The following is a 15,815-nucleotide window of genomic DNA, read 5'->3' as shown; positions in this document are numbered from 1 at the left end:
TCTACAAAAATCCCTAAGTGAAACTGAAGCTTGTGTTTTTTTTTTGGTTGATATACACACAAATATCTTCAATTCATTGATGGTTGGAAAAAACTTCATAAACTATTTTAAACATATAATTTCTTATTTTGAGACATGGCGCCCAACTTTAAAATCAAAATTTGGGAAAATTAAATACTAAAACAAAATGTTTGATATCAAATATTTATATGTAATAAATTTTATTTTAAAAAGGCTTTCTGTATCCTAATGTACTTTACTTTTAGTTTGTGTAAAAGTATCAAATGATAATAATTTATACTCCTAATTTTGAGAAATGGCGCCCAACTTCACTAATATCTTCAATTTCAAAATATTTATATACTTTCAAACACTTTCTAATGTAATATTAAGTTAATCTTATCTACATTTTATTTAAAATGACTCGTGCATATCACGTGCGTAATACAATAAAATATTAGTATATAATCCCAATTCAAAATATTTTGCTTTTTCTGTATTTTATATCTAAACTATTACCAAGGAAATATAGATTGTTACAAATTTATAAATTAACATCTAAATATACCAAACATCTAATAATTCCTATATATAAGTTTATTAATTTGTTTTTAAAATAACTTCCTTAATTTAAAACAATATTTAACGTGAATGTGTTTTTTTAAACAAATATATAAATTAATTTTGGTAAATTAATCAACAAATTCATATCATGATCACGGTATACGAAGGTCAATTTTTAATGAATGTTTATGTACAATTATTATATTATCAAATTATTGATTACTTGATAATTTATAACTAGTTTATACTAAAAATGTTTAATCCTCTATTCACGGTTATAAAATTTAAAAAAACTTATCATTTATAAGTAATAGTACCGTTGCTATTAAAAGGCGTTATTCCAAATATGTTTCTTTCATTTAAATCTGGAATTTTTCTAACAAACAACCAATACTGACACTTCACTTAAAGATCGTATGGTAATTTTGTATTTAAAAAATCAGAATTAAGGTTGATCAAGTCTACATGTAACATTGATGTTACTACATCCACAATAATTAATGCATTTATTGGCTATTTAAAATATTGAATTTCTTATACAACAAAGATTAGACATGTAATTAGAATCAATTAGAGTTCAAAATTCGTGATTACTTTAAAATTATTAAAAAAAAAACAATTATAATCTGATGGCTGATGAGTATCGATTGAAATATCCGATAAATGATAAGAGGATGATCAGTCTAGTGACTTTCCCATTTTGTAAAATGGAATCTGTTAAATCATCGACAAACGCACATTGTCTGATAAACTAAAAAATTATTCACTGATATGACTTAATTCTCGTAAGCTGATTCATAAAAATAAATCAAACGACAAGAAAATCGTGGAAATCTTGCTAAATTTCTGTAATATTTTCTAAAAAGTGTTTTATTTAATTTTTGTATTTGGTGGTTTCAACTTTTTTGATTGAAACAAAATTATGAAATAACTTTATGAAGTTTAAGTTTTCAAAAAATGTTATTTTTGGAAGCCTGCAGAGGGTAAAAACATAAAGCAATGAAACCAATTATAACTTATAACGAGACACGATTTTAACTACCAAAAATCATGGAAACATTATAGAATTATACAATAGGTAAATCACATATTTTGATTCAATTATACATTTCAGAACAATAGACAGCAATTATTTCTTATCTTTAATAATCTTCAAGATATACTGCCACATCTAATGGAAATTTGTGAGGATAAAAAATAATTGTATTTGATGGATTTTTGTCAAATGTAAAATAAAGTGGGCAGTTGGTCAAAGAACTGAAATAACTTCAGACGACTGACCATCAGTACACCAGTTTAGCACAATAAAATGTGCTTTCATATAATTCATGTAGATTAATCAGCTGTATTGTTAAACAACACGTGTATGAATGTACATGAGCTTGTCTACGCTCTTATCCTCATATAAATATATACAATACTAGTCAAAAGTAAATTTATTTTTACGAAAAAAAGCACAAAAATAAGAGAAAATATATGTATGTCATAAATTTTATTTTAAAAAGCCTTTTGTATCCTAACATACATTACTTTTGCTTTGTGTAAAAGTATTAAATGATTTATTTATATTTCTAATTTTGAGAAATGGCGCCCAACTTTAAAACCAAAAATTGGGAAAATTAAATACTAACTAAAACAATAAGTTCGAGATGAAATATTTATATGTAATAAATTTTATTTTAAAATGCTTATTGTATCCTAATGTACCTTATTATTGTTTTGTGTAAACTTATCAAATGATAATTATTTATTTTTTAATTTTGAGAAACGGGGCCCAACTTTAAAATAAAAATTGGGAAAATTAAATACTAACTAAAACAACAAATTTGAGGTCAAATATTTTTGTTGTAATAAATTTTATTTTAAAAAGCCTAGACGTTCTGATGTTGGTCAAAGAACTGAAATAACTTCAGACGACTGATCATCAGAACACCAGTACAGCATAGTAACATGTAATTATATAGTGACTTTCATATAATTCATGTAGATTAATTAACTGTATTGTTAAACAACACGTGTACAAATGTACATGTGCTTGTCTACACTCTTATCCCTCTTATGTATAAATATATACAGTACCAGTGATAAATGAAGCAACAAATTTATTTTTAAGAAAAAAATTATAAAATATAAAAGAAAGTGTCAAAAATAAAGCAACAAAATAAAATACTTCGGTTTTTAATATTTTTTATTAATTTTTAGTAGCATATCCATTATTTTATATTACTTCTTGACATCTTCTTGTCATGGAAGAAACAAGGCTCTTAATCTCTTGGTTAGAAAGGGAATTCCAAATAATATTAATAACTTCAAACAATTCGTCTGAATTTTGAAATTATATGTAACAAATTTTATTCCAAAAAGTCTTTTGTATCCTAACATACCATATTTTTGCTTTGTGTAAAAGTATTAAATGATAAATTAAAATTGGAATGTCTGTTTGCAATATTGAAATAACTATTTTTTACTACATGCATAAGAATATAAATACGGTATATACACCAAAATAACATTTTTTACAATTTTTGTCACTCTGTCTGTCTGGTTGTTCCGGCTAATCTTTGAAATGGCTGGACCAATTTTGACGGGCCTTTTATTGCAAGTAGCTGATGTAATAAGGAATATCTACTTTTATTTTAGAAATATAAAGTAATGTTGCAATAACCAACTTATTAAAATTATTTAATTTAATCAGTATGAATTTAATCGTGTGGATTTTATCCTATAAATTTTAATTGTATGGATTTTGATCGTATAGAATTTGATTCTATGGAAAATGATCTTGTGGATTTTGATCGTATTGAAAATGATCGTATGGATTTTGATCGTATGGATTTTAATCGTATGGATTTTGATCGTATGGATTTTGATCGTATGAATTTTGATCGTATGGAAAATGATCGTATGGAAAATGATCGTATGGATTTTAATCATATGGATTTTGATCGTATGGATTTTGAACGTATGGATTTTGATCGTATGGAAAATGATCGTATGGATTTTGATCGTATGGAAAATAATCGTATGGATTTTGAACGTATGGATTTTGATCGTATGGATTTTGATCGTATGGATTTTGATCGTATGAATTTTGATCGTATGAATTTTGATCGTATGGATTTTAATCGTATGGAAAATGATCGTATGGATTTTGATCGTATGGATTTTAATCGTATGGATTTTGATCGTATGGAAAATGATCGTATGAATTTTGATCGTATGGATTTTGATCATATGGATTTTGATCGTATGGATTTTGAACGTATGGATTTTGATCGTATGGAAAATGATCGTATGGAAAATGATCGTATGGAAAATGATCGTATGGAAAATGATCGTATGGATTTTGATCGTATGGAAAATGATCGTATGGAAAATGATCGTATGGAAAATGATCGTATGGATTTTGATCGTATGGAAAATGATCGTATGGATTTTGATCGTATGGAAAATGATCGTATGGATTTTTATCGTATGGAACATGATCGTATGGATTTTGATCGTATGGAAAATGATCGTATGGATTTTAATCATATGGATTTTGATCGTATGGATTTTGAACGTATGGAAAATGATCGTATGGAAAATGATCGTATGGATTTTGATCGTATGGATTTTGATCGTATGGATTTTGATCGTATGGATTTTAATCGTATGGATTTTGATCGTATGGATTTTGATCGTATGGAAAATGATCGTATGAATTTTGATCGTATGGATTTTGATCGTATGGAAAATGATCGTATGGATTTTAATCATATGGATTTTGATCGTATGGATTTTGAACGTATGGATTTTGATCGTATGGATTTTGATCGTATGGAAAATGATCGTATGGAAAATGATCGTATGGATTTTGATCGTATGGAAAATGATCGTATGGATTTTTATCGTATGGAACATGATCGTATGGATTTTAATCGTATGGAAAATGATCGACCAGTTTTTAATCGTATGGAATTAGGCCACTTTTTTAGTAATTTCTCACGTTTTTAATGAATTTTTGAGATTTTAGTAGTTTTTTACGTTTTTAGTAAATTTTTACGTATGTATATATATTTATTTAAGGCTACCACTCGTAATTGAAGCAATTAATGCACCCAAGAAATTTCGAAAGTAAATACTAGTACATTTACTAGTATTAGCCATAGTATTTACTACTCATACGAGAAATTTTATTCGAAACTAAATTGTTCGAGAGGACCGAGATTTCTTCTAATTTTGCTTTCACAAGAAATTTACTTCACAATAATTTTCACATGAAATTATTATAATTAAAAATTTTTTGGTTATAGAAGTGTAATAAACAGTTTGTATGTAATAAATTTTATTTTAAAAAGACATTTGTATTCTAAACTACCTTTCTTTTGATTTGTGTAAACTTTTGATACAAATGATGATTATATTTCTAATTTTGAGAAATGGCTCCCAAATTTAAAATCAAAAATTTCGAAAATTAAAAACTGCTTCACTTTTGACAGTTTAAAAAATAAAAAAAATAATATAACCTGTTCCTTGAAAACAGTCTATTTGCATTTGTTTGTTACTCTACTTTTGTCCAGTACTGTACTTACTATTCACTATGATATGGCTAAAAGCACTAAACACACATTTCAATATGAATGTTTAAAATATCATAAATTATATATGTTTTAATAAATTGTAGTTATTTTAGTTTAAGTAATTACTAAAAAATACTCTAATTTGTGAACCTTCATTAGTATAAATAAATATTAATTGTTTACATTATATACGCTTTTACTTGTACTTACTGACTTATCAGTGCCTATATAAATGAATGTGTTAAAACTAAAATATTATTCCTTTTAGTACACGCTGTTGGAACGTTAAAAATTCAGTGATAAAAGACAATGGGGGTTGTAAATGTTGTTACTACTGCTTTATGTTTATTATCCAATTTAAATCAAGGTAAAAACTTAATAAACTCCCACTGAAAAAAATAGTTATATTGTTGTATAATATTATAGAACCCCCATCTTTAACATTTCAAAGAAGCTTCTTTACACTATACAATATTGATAGAGTGTTGTGCCCCCCAGTAAGAAAGAACGAAGTGAACTTTTATTTATATACAAGGTAGGTAATAGATTATAAGTTAACAGCAATAATAATTACTTTTTTTGGTGACATGAATGAATATATTTTTTCAGGAAGACTACATCAACACCTGAGCAGTTGTTTCTTAATGATCCATCAACTTTAAGTAAATCCCATTTCAGTACCTCGAAGCCAACAGTTTTTTTCATTCATGGCTTCCTTGAGAGTTCTGCATCCCACGATGCTACTGCTATGAAGAAAGGTACGTTAATTATTGACTTGAAGATAATTTAATAAATAAATTTAATTTAATTGCAGCGCAACTGGAAAGGGCCGATTGCAATATGATTCTTGTTGATGCGAAATTATTATTTGCCGGTCCAAATTATTTTACGGGTGCCGCCAACGTTGAAGCTGTTGGGAAGTACATTGCGGAGTTCATCGACTTTTTAGTGTCTCAAGGAGTTAATCTTTCAGACGTGGAAGTTACTGGTATGAGCTTAGGTGGTCAGACTACTGGAATCGTAGGTCAAAACGTTAAAAGTGGAAAGTTGCCAAAAATCCTAGGTAAGACTGTAATATTTATAAACAAGCATTAAAACACAACATTTTAAACAACATTCATCTGCGACAGCTTTCGATCCTGCTGGCCCCCTTTTTAACTTCTACCCTGATCACAAGAGACTTGATAAAAGTGATGCTGAATTAGTTATTGTGATTCACAGTAACTCGCTGCTTAATGGTTACTACGAATCATGCGGACACGTGGACTTTTGGATAAATGGAAAACCTTTCCTTCAACCTGGCTGTGATCCTGTCGATGTTAATTTAAGGACGTCATTCGATATTCCTGAACTGAGTAAGTCATTCTTACGGTTGGATATTTTTATTTTCTAATAATCTGTTCCAGTATTTTGCAGTCACTTCTTAAGCTATAGAGTTGGAGCTTACTCAATAATGAATCCACAGTCTTTTCCCAGCAGAAAATGTGACTCATATAATAATTACAAATCGGGACAATGTAACAACAATGATCTACAATATGTTGGAGACAATGTTACTTCTTCGTAAGTAGTTCATATTTATATGAAAACCTATTTCATTCCATATTTTTGTCTAAATTTGTTATTTGTTTACAAAATAATTCTATTTTTTCTAATCTAATTAAGAATAATTAAAATATCAAATTATCAAAAAATTAAATACCTTAATGTTTTTTTTTAATTAATTTAACTTTGACTGAATTTATTCTGGAACAATTCAATGCTATTTTTTGCAGAGCATCTGGTGATTATTACATAACCCTTGGAGATGATGTATATTCCAAATTTTCAGCAGTTGGAATTCAATAATTCATTAAAATATTAATTAAAAATATGTAGTTTTATTATTATTAAAATACTAGCATTCTTTCCTATACAAGTATTTAATACATCCTCCTTGCTTATATGAAAATAGTACAAAATACATAAGAATAATGTACCACTCCGACCCATCGTTAGTACCTACTCCTGAGTTACCAACATATAATTTAGCAAGTACCTTACCAGATTGCTACAACCTCATGTTGGAAACACCCCAACCTTTACCAAAGGTTTCACTCATTTTGTTGAGACATTGAAAAGATTACATCTTGATGAAGAAAAAAATAATTAATTCATGTGGGAACTACCGGAATATTTAATGATTAGTCTGAGATACTCTATTAATCTTTTAAGTGTAAAATTTTTAATTTATTAATTATCATGTACGTGTAAAATTTTAATATGTAGAAAAACCCCACATACCTCATTGTGAGTCACAAATTATGATTCATAAAGGTTGTTAAAAAGATAACAATGTAAAATATACGTTTAGAAATTAAATAGTTTATTTTTTTACGTTAATTTAAATATTGTTTAATTTATGTGTATGTATATTTTAAAACTATTTATACATACACTTTGTTATGTTCCTAGACACCATTATACACTCTTAAATATACTTTATACTTAAAAATTGTTTGTATCGACTGTAAACTTCATAAATTATTCTTACGAACCTATTATATTTCTATTTTTATCGAATTATTACTTATATTTTAACAAACAAGAATGTTATTTTTTCTTATAAATAATTACTTTACATCTGCTTATTATTTTCCTTTAGTAATTGTAGTAAAGTAATAACAATAGAAATTAATAGGTTTTATCATAAAGTCATAAAGAAACTTCTAAGAGTTAAACCTAATAATCTGCGATAAGGCTAAAACATCAAGTTAATTTCCATAATTACAAGATAACTAAAAACAAATGAAATTTATTATGTAGATAGAATATTTGATATTGTAAATTGTCGTCAATAATTGTTGTTATATATATATTTGATAAACAATCTTAATTTTTACTTAATAATACAATGCAAATGAAAATATACATTTTAAAAAATTTTATTTATGATTATTATTATTATTATTATTATTATTATTATTATTAGAAGTAGTCAGTTTAACCAGAACGGCATTTGTTTAATTCCAGTATTTTTGAAGTGAAAACTTCTTTATTGAAGTGAAAACGTTGGGGGAAATTCTTATGGGTTCGCGTCACCGACATACTCATGACGGACGCACGCGCAGTGTTCTGTGCGCCCTAGACACGAAGTGTCTGGCATTCGCATCACCGACATGCTTATAGTAGTATATCTATAGCTATACAGCTGACATGTGTATGATGTTGTGTATATCTTATGGTCTGTCATTTGGGAGAAACATGGAAAGTTTATGTTGTAAGTACCTTTCAATTAATTTATGTCATTTGTATGTGTGAACGTAAAATTATATTTGTTTTTGTTGGTGTATATTATTTTATGTATTAGCAACGTTATTTATTTATGTTTTTTAAATGTTCATCACATGTCCCGAAATTCATTTATTTAGTTCTTGTTTTTGGTTTTGTCGAATTTATCATTCATTCTTTTCTTCATATTTTATTATACAATATATTTTTCAGATTTGGTCAGTTCGTGGGCAAAATTATACGTTTTAACTTCCAAATTTTTATTTTATACATATAATATATATTTTTTAATTTGTTTTTATCATGTGTGTATAATAAAGTGTATATCAATTATATAATTGTTTTATTTTTCTGTAATAAGAACGAAACCTAATCTATAATTACAAAAATTTGAATATTATAAGATTTTCCGCTCTTTTAAAAAAGGTATCTATAATAGAATTAAATGGCAACATCCCAAGTTGTTACATTTGACAATTCGTCACTTGACCTTGAGCCCAGTAATAGTTCTCTTATAATATTGGGTTGGTATTTCTTAGGACTTCTATGCCCATCAGGTAATCCTACCTATGTAATTCCCCTAACTTGCTGATAAACAAGTACCAAACAACACGTCAACAAGGCCACAAAGTAGAATATTCAATTAAACTTTTTTTTGGATGAATCTCACTTTATAAAACAATTTATAAGAACGCTGGTGACTAAAAAATAGAATTTTGAAAAGCTAAATTGTTAAATATTAATTAATAATATATTTTTTCAAACACCTAAAAATGTTAATATTGGTGGCGATAATTTAATTAAATAAAATTCAAAATTATTATGCTATATTGAATACTGATATATACAAATTTCCTAATATAAAAAGAAACTTATTACTACAATATACACCAATAATTTCTTCATTGTCTATATTGATAACATATTGCTGGGCCATTTTAGGAATGTATCTTCCTGTATTACGGTTACGTAGTTCCCCTGAATCAATTGTGGATTGTTGTTTGTATAAAAATATATGTCTAGTGTCTTGGCATATTACTACTGAATTCAAATCTGGCGAGCAGACCATAAATTTCTTTTGCTGCTTTGATGCCTAAAATAATATATTGTTGAGTATTATATATAATATTATATTAATTAATAATACCTGAATATACCCAAAGGCATGTAATGTCCCTTTGTGTTTTATCTCAAAATCACTATTTTCATTTTGATTAATTTGCCACATTAAAATGTCGACATCGTGTCTTAATCCTAGTGCCGGTGGACAATCATGTTCCATGTTTATGGTCAATAATACAGGATTCGAGCCCATATTACTTTTAGCAACGGTTCTATTAGTTTTGCCACAAATTTTTTCAAACTTCACTATTTTATCATATTCTAAGTCACAATCCTCAATTTGCTGACTATTGTAAATGTTACCTCTGTCATTGTATTCCTAAAAGATAACATTAAATAAATATATTTTCAATTAATTATATTCTACATACTTCATTCATTTTAAATTCTGCCTCAAAAATGTCTGTATTTTTATTTTCACCTGTAAGGCTGGTCCACATTAGATTGTCTACTTTTTTAAGAACAATATTTAGTTCGTTGTTTTCCACATTCCAATTTGTTGAATCAGATTCAACTGCTTTCTGGAGCATTTCATTTAGCAAAACTGTGTCCTCATATTTAACAGTTAGGTTATTGAAGTGGGAAGTAACTGTTAATTTTGTCTTATCAATGTTTTCAGGAAGTGTAACTTTAACATTTACAGTTGTGTCAGTTTGACTCCAGTTATACGTTACATTACTAAGTACATCAACGGGGTATTCTGAATTTAATTTAAATGTTGATTTACCATCACTTACTAAGTATATTGCCTCACAACATTTGTCCAAAGATATGTATTGGATATCACCTTTTATGTGAATTTCTCTCAGTGCAGATTGTCCCCAACCATCCACAAGTTTTGTTAGAGATATCCAGTTAACAACAGTAATGTAATGATCTTTAGTTTCTGATTGTTTCACATGTGTTATTAATATGTGTAGTTGTTCTTTTTGATCAGATGTAATGTGTTTGGCATCTTTAATAATAAAACCTTCATTACATATTTCTATTAGCTCTGAATGTATGAGAGTGAACAAGTTATCGACATTCCTATCTCCTGTATTTAAAAGGTAGAGCATACCCATTCCATCAGTCAAGACAAGCAGAGACTCATTAACAAATTTCAATGTAATGTTATAGTACCTCGATTTTTGCTCCTCAGGTTTCGGTATCTTCCAAACTTTAATCGGATCACACATTTCAAATACACAAGTATCCACGTATGTCTTACATAAATTCCATTCTTCATCAACAAAATACACTGACTTGGTTTCATTCACAGTTTCGCCGTACAAGTGATTATGAAGACCGAATAGCTTGACGTGCAGCAAACTAAATCGTCTTGGATCAAGTAATATCCTGTAAACACTTGTTGATAATGTTTTCTTCGCTGATGGTATTGACTTTAAGGATAATTTATATCCATCAAAATTGGGGTTTAATAATTTATAATCAGGACGTAATTCAATTATATTCGGACCCATCTTTATGCTGTTAAAATATGTATTACCAGGTGTACACCTTAAAACTAATTTAGAAGCGGTTTAAAAAAGTATCATCGCAAAATGTGACTTGTTTACTTTAAATTAAGGTTATGTCAATCATAACACATCACAGAAAACCTAGATTTCAGAGTTACCAACTTAATTTTAGGCCGTGTTGTTTTACCGTGTATTTTTAAAAATATATTTAGAAAATCTTATCGATTTGAAGAGTTTATGGGGTACTAAAACACCAGATGTTAATAGGAAGGGGTATTATTTAATAATTAATGATTATAACAATAATTTTGGTATTTAAAGTCTATCGCAACGCCATCTCCCGACGGATAGATGTTCTCCGAGCTTGGAAGGTCGGTAACCGCGCCACCTTCCGGTATTAACCTACATGAAGGATGTAAATGTAACAGGTTTCTTCTTTGGATTTTTAGACTTTTAATCATTTGTATTTTTGTCGGTGGTTCCCGCATAGACCTTTACTTTAAATAAAATAATAAAGTTGTTTTAACGATTATATTTAATAAAGGTAAAATGTACATATTGTCAGCAAGTTAGTCTTGGTTTGTTAAGTACTTGACACAATAATTGTAAAATTATTCTTAATGTTTCCATTCAACGTACAATAAAATGATTATGTTTGTAACTGAAGCGAATGTTCCTCTTCTGATTGTTGCAGATGTTCAATTTCGCTGTCTCTCGCTCGTTTCCAATCCGCTGGCAATTTATATCTACAGCACAATTGTTTGTTCGCTAATCCTCTGATTACTTTTTTACGAAACACCACAGTTATCAGAAAAATAGATAATCCCGTCAATCCGTTTACTATGTCTGAAATTATGCTAAAAAAATCATTCATTTAAAAATGAACAAATTAATGTTATATTATAAGACGTACAAATAAACTGTGTATTTACTAGTCCTTGATTCGACGAAAGTGGAAACCAGTTCCAGGAACCATGTCAATCCCATGACTATGAACAGTTTGGCACACATTTTCGCCCTGTACTGCAACACTTTCGTTTCCTTCTCGTCGACATTTCTCAATTGCCGCCACAAAACTATAGCGGTCCAAATATAGAGGACAAGATTGACTGTTAAAATCGTGCCAATGGGTAATCCAAAATACAACATAGTCGTGGTGACAGCTAAAATTTAATTCATCGAATTAATTAAAATTAAAAAAAAAACTAATTGGTGTTAAACTCACATTTGAACCAGCACTGAGCCTCGCCTACTCCCGGATGCAATTCGTGGGTGCGTGAGTGGCCTCCATTATGAATGATTAATATTAGGAATAACATCAATATGGGCCCTCCATATCCGTAAATGTAAAAAACTAATTTCCAATTAACGTTTCGTTTAAAAATTATACAAGATGGATTCCTACAATAATCAAGTAAACTCTAGTTGGGTTATGGTAATAGATTTATTACACTGTAGTCCGCCAGATGTGAAAGGACAAATTGTTGAGCCAGAAAAATGCGCACATCATTGCCATATACATGGTATAACCCGCAATGGTGCACAACTCTCCAGACATGTAGATTAAATTTATGCAGATTAACATAAAATAACCGATTGCCAAGTTTGTTATGCTGTGGACCATACAGATACCCTGTAGAATAAAATTCCTTTAATTATTAGTCTTATTATTTTTGTTGCGACTGGATTACTTGAAGGTCTAGCAGATCCGGAACGGTGCAATATATTGTCACTGTTAAAATTATGAAGAATATCGATATGAAGCAGGTGATTTCGTTTATCGTCAACGAAACACTATGAATACTATCTTCTGTGTAGCACAACAGATAAGATTTTGTGCCGTTTGTCTCCAAGGCACAGTAGCTGAAAAGGGGAGACCATCATTTATTAATACAATTTTCATCATTTCGGACAAATTTTCTCTGGTAAAATTTTTAGTAGCATTTCAAAATATTCACAGTAAAGGTAGTGAACGTAGTGAATTCTCGAAGTGTCGAACCTACGAAATATCCGAACACTAAACGGGAATATCCGGGGGTGTCCGAGTCGGTGTCACATGTACGCGCGGAAACTCATGCGCACGCTCATGAACGTGCTGCTGGGACGGGCTACGGGAATTTAATTTGAAAATCGTTCAACATTAACCGCCGATTACACATATTCGAGTATTCAAACTTTGTAATAAATGTGATATTAGGTTATTAATAGCAAACTTTCAATTTGTACATAAATATTAACGTGTAATTTTTTAGTGTAAATGAATATCTTTTACAATAAAAAAATGTATGAAATAACAAGTATTTCAATATTATTATATATTTTAATTTTAAAAGGTTGTTAATTTTATTAGATTATTAAACAAATTAAATTTTTTAGCAATATGATGAGTAATACAATGAAAAACCTTTAATCTTGCTGTCACTTTTTACTAACATAAAAACAAGTTTACTAATTAATACTGACTAATCTGTCATATATCACTTCCTGAGATTACACCTAAATCTTCAGATAAATGTTTATTCCTTAGTAATCAATGACTGATATGTTTATTGTGGTAAACCACTCAAGAAAGAATCTGATTAATAATGTCATCCATCTATTGTATAAACCCATGACATATCTTTATTAAATGTAGTTTCATGAGATCAACTGCATATAAATGCCAAAATTTGCAGTATACACTTCAGTGGGCAAAAAAAAGTTATACTCATTTTCCTGTAATAAATATTATTTAATAAATTTAAAAAAAAACATACTAGTAAATTTAATTGTTTATAGATTTTTAATAAATATTTATTAAAAATGTTCCTAAATAACGGACGTCCTATCGTATAATGCGCACTTGCCGAAGATAGCTGATCGGCATTCGACGTTTCGAGAATTCGTTTGTTGACTGTAATTTCAAGAGCACTAGAGAAATTGAGACAAATATTAGTGAGATATTGGAGTAGTCAGTCACAGAATGATTTTTGTTTTAAATGCATATTGCGAATCGAATGTATTTAAACGAATATTTTATTATACAACAAATTTCACTACCATATGAACTAATAGTATTACAATAATAATAATAGTCACAGTCATGAATTTCTAACTTACTGTTGTATTGAGAATGCTTCGTCGAACGCGTCGGAGGCCAAGTTACCTTCAGCATCGATGGTAACTGAGCCCAATTCTTCGACGGTGAACTCAATAACACTGGCATCGCAGACTATATCCACGGAATCACCGTTTTTACAGGAACTCTCATAAAGTTCGTTGGGTCCAGTAGCACAACATTTCTTCCCTTGGATTTGTGCACAAACGGTCGTTATTAGATATATCAAGATTATTGTTATGAATCTAAAAATGGAAAAATGTTTATTGTATTACGTTACAGCTATTTTTGAATGTTTATTGCTTACACGAAAACGTCTGCTTCTGAATATATTATATGTTAATGCGATAGAAAGCCATGTGTTTTATAAATTAACATATTAATTTGTACATATTTGAATAATTATATTTTTATTTATCAACAACCAGGGTTAATTATTATATGAATAAGTTTACTATTTTACTGGAAAGTATTAATTGATAATGTCATAAATTTTCAAAGCTTTACCTCATATTAATTTGGATGCACCAAACTGGAAGTACACATTTAAAATATATACTCTATGGTACGCATCAGATTTTTACATGTTTCGCACTTAACGTTTCACGTCGCACTAAACTGATCTAGCCGCTTCGCTAGGAAACAGTTGTGGTCGTGTGCCTCTGGTTGTGGTTCTCTTAAGTCTTTATTTACGTATGACGCCTTCTATTTATTCTTAAATGGTTTAATCCAATTTTAAATAAAAGCTAGATATATAAATCGTTACAAATTACTTAGACATAGTAATATATTTGAATATCTACAGCTCTGGCCGGTCACTACATTAAATTTATTTTAGTTTTTATGTATATATTTATTTTTTTGTGGATTTGAACACATTTTATTGGGTTCATTTTTAATTTACCTGTTGTTTTTGATCGTAGGATTTACTTCTGAAAATTGTGCTGCCATAATAGCAATCTTGAAAAATGGAAACAATATCTAGTCCATGTCTCAGGTGGTAGTCGAACTAAGGCCAGAAGAGGGGATCCTTTTTTTCACTTTATTTTGCTAGACATTCTCCACATTCAAGCTTCATATGGAAGCTGGAATCACTGTAAGTGAAGAACGATGCATGAAGCTGGTCATAAGATCTAAAGGCTCTAAAGCTAGCCGTTTTCGACACCCACATGGAATCAACTTCAAAGACAAATTCACTCTCGAAACCACAAGTCTCAAATTTTGGAGGAGTCCCTTAAAATATTTTAGATACAAGAGCTAGCTACGCCACTGATTGTTTGTTCTGTGTATTTAATGTAAAGAGAACATTGATAACATTTATACTAAAAATACGTTAAACATTTTTATATGGATGCAGGAAGTTGGAATCGATATCGTGATATCGTAAATGTCGTTATTTCTAAGCGGAAAGTATATATCAATGATTCAAATAAAATTGACCACTCTAAAAGCAAAATTTCTTTTGAACTAAATTAATCCAATGTATTATGTTTCTGTAACGTTTATAAAATATTATTAATTTTGGATTATTATAAAAATTTAAATGTTTTTATTCACCAAAAAACAAAGACATAGTTAATAATATTAATAAACATCAAACATAAACATTTTACGTACTTCTAGAGCCAATGAAAAAATCTAGAATAGATACAGCTTATTCAAAGAAGAGTTTATTAATATAAGTATTTGGTATTTGACATTTGGTATTTGGTATTTAGCATTAGTATTAGTATTAGTATT

The 15,815-nt window shown here is 28.9% G+C and overlaps 3 protein-coding genes across 4 annotated transcripts; 1 reads left to right on the top strand and 2 right to left on the bottom strand.

The window, feature by feature from the left end:
* Window positions 1-5,394: 5,394 nt before the first annotated feature.
* On the top strand, window positions 5,395-6,997 carry LOC109596837 (lipase member H). Its single transcript, XM_020012429.2, has 7 exons — window positions 5,395-5,493; window positions 5,553-5,661; window positions 5,736-5,884; window positions 5,941-6,189; window positions 6,257-6,481; window positions 6,533-6,689; window positions 6,902-6,997. Exons 1-7 carry the CDS (start codon window positions 5,436-5,438, stop codon window positions 6,972-6,974), a joined length of 1,020 nt encoding a protein of 339 aa, XP_019867988.1. The 5' UTR covers window positions 5,395-5,435; the 3' UTR covers window positions 6,975-6,997.
* A 2,209-nt stretch (window positions 6,998-9,206) lies between these two features.
* Window positions 9,207-11,029, bottom strand: LOC109596825 (nudC domain-containing protein 1; the record flags this gene model as incomplete). Its single annotated transcript, XM_020012418.2, has 3 exons — window positions 9,207-9,489; window positions 9,544-9,837; window positions 9,890-11,029. Coding segments are annotated over 3 exons (1,707 nt in total), but the record flags the coding sequence as incomplete, so codon positions are not given.
* A 466-nt stretch (window positions 11,030-11,495) lies between these two features.
* Window positions 11,496-15,196, bottom strand: LOC109596827 (G-protein coupled receptor Mth2). Of its 2 annotated transcripts, none has more exons than XM_020012420.2 (7): window positions 14,980-15,196; window positions 14,078-14,320; window positions 12,670-12,841; window positions 12,430-12,611; window positions 12,204-12,379; window positions 11,892-12,141; window positions 11,496-11,835 (listed from the first exon to the last, which is right to left on the bottom strand). In XM_020012420.2, the coding sequence occupies exons 1-7, from the start codon at window positions 15,024-15,026 to the stop codon at window positions 11,628-11,630; spliced, it is 1,278 nt and encodes a 425-aa protein (XP_019867979.1). In that variant the 5' UTR covers window positions 15,027-15,196; the 3' UTR covers window positions 11,496-11,627. The 2 variants fall into 2 exon arrangements, with proteins under 2 accessions (XP_019867979.1, XP_019867980.1); XM_020012421.2 differs by lacking the exon at window positions 14,980-15,196 and adding an exon at window positions 14,583-14,807.
* Window positions 15,197-15,815: the final 619 nt, after the last annotated feature.

This window comes from Aethina tumida, chromosome 2 (genome assembly GCF_024364675.1).
Source record: "Aethina tumida isolate Nest 87 chromosome 2, icAetTumi1.1, whole genome shotgun sequence".
In the NCBI taxonomy this organism is placed as follows: Eukaryota; Metazoa; Arthropoda; class Insecta; order Coleoptera; family Nitidulidae; genus Aethina; species Aethina tumida.
The sequence above is the reverse complement of the archived record's forward strand: the minus strand, read 5'-3'. Positions and strand labels throughout refer to the sequence as shown.

Excerpts from the sequence above, each read along its gene's own strand:
- LOC109596837 (XM_020012429.2), top strand. The coding sequence starts at position 5,436 with ATGGGGGTTGTAAATGTTGTTACTACTGCTTTATGTTTATTATCCAAT. Across the intron at positions 5,494-5,552 it reads ATTATCCAATTTAAATCAAG|AACCCCCATCTTTAACATTT; the intron begins GTAAAAACTTAA and ends ATAATATTATAG. Across the intron at positions 5,662-5,735 it reads AACTTTTATTTATATACAAG|GAAGACTACATCAACACCTG; the intron begins GTAGGTAATAGA and ends ATATTTTTTCAG.
- LOC109596827 (XM_020012420.2), bottom strand. The coding sequence starts at position 15,026 with ATGGCAGCACAATTTTCAGAAGTAAATCCTACGATCAAAAACAACAG. Across the intron at positions 14,321-14,979 it reads CCTACGATCAAAAACAACAG|ATTCATAACAATAATCTTGA; the intron begins GTAAATTAAAAA and ends TTCCATTTTTAG. Across the intron at positions 12,842-14,077 it reads GAAGCATTCTCAATACAACA|CTACTGTGCCTTGGAGACAA; the intron begins GTAAGTTAGAAA and ends TCCCCTTTTCAG.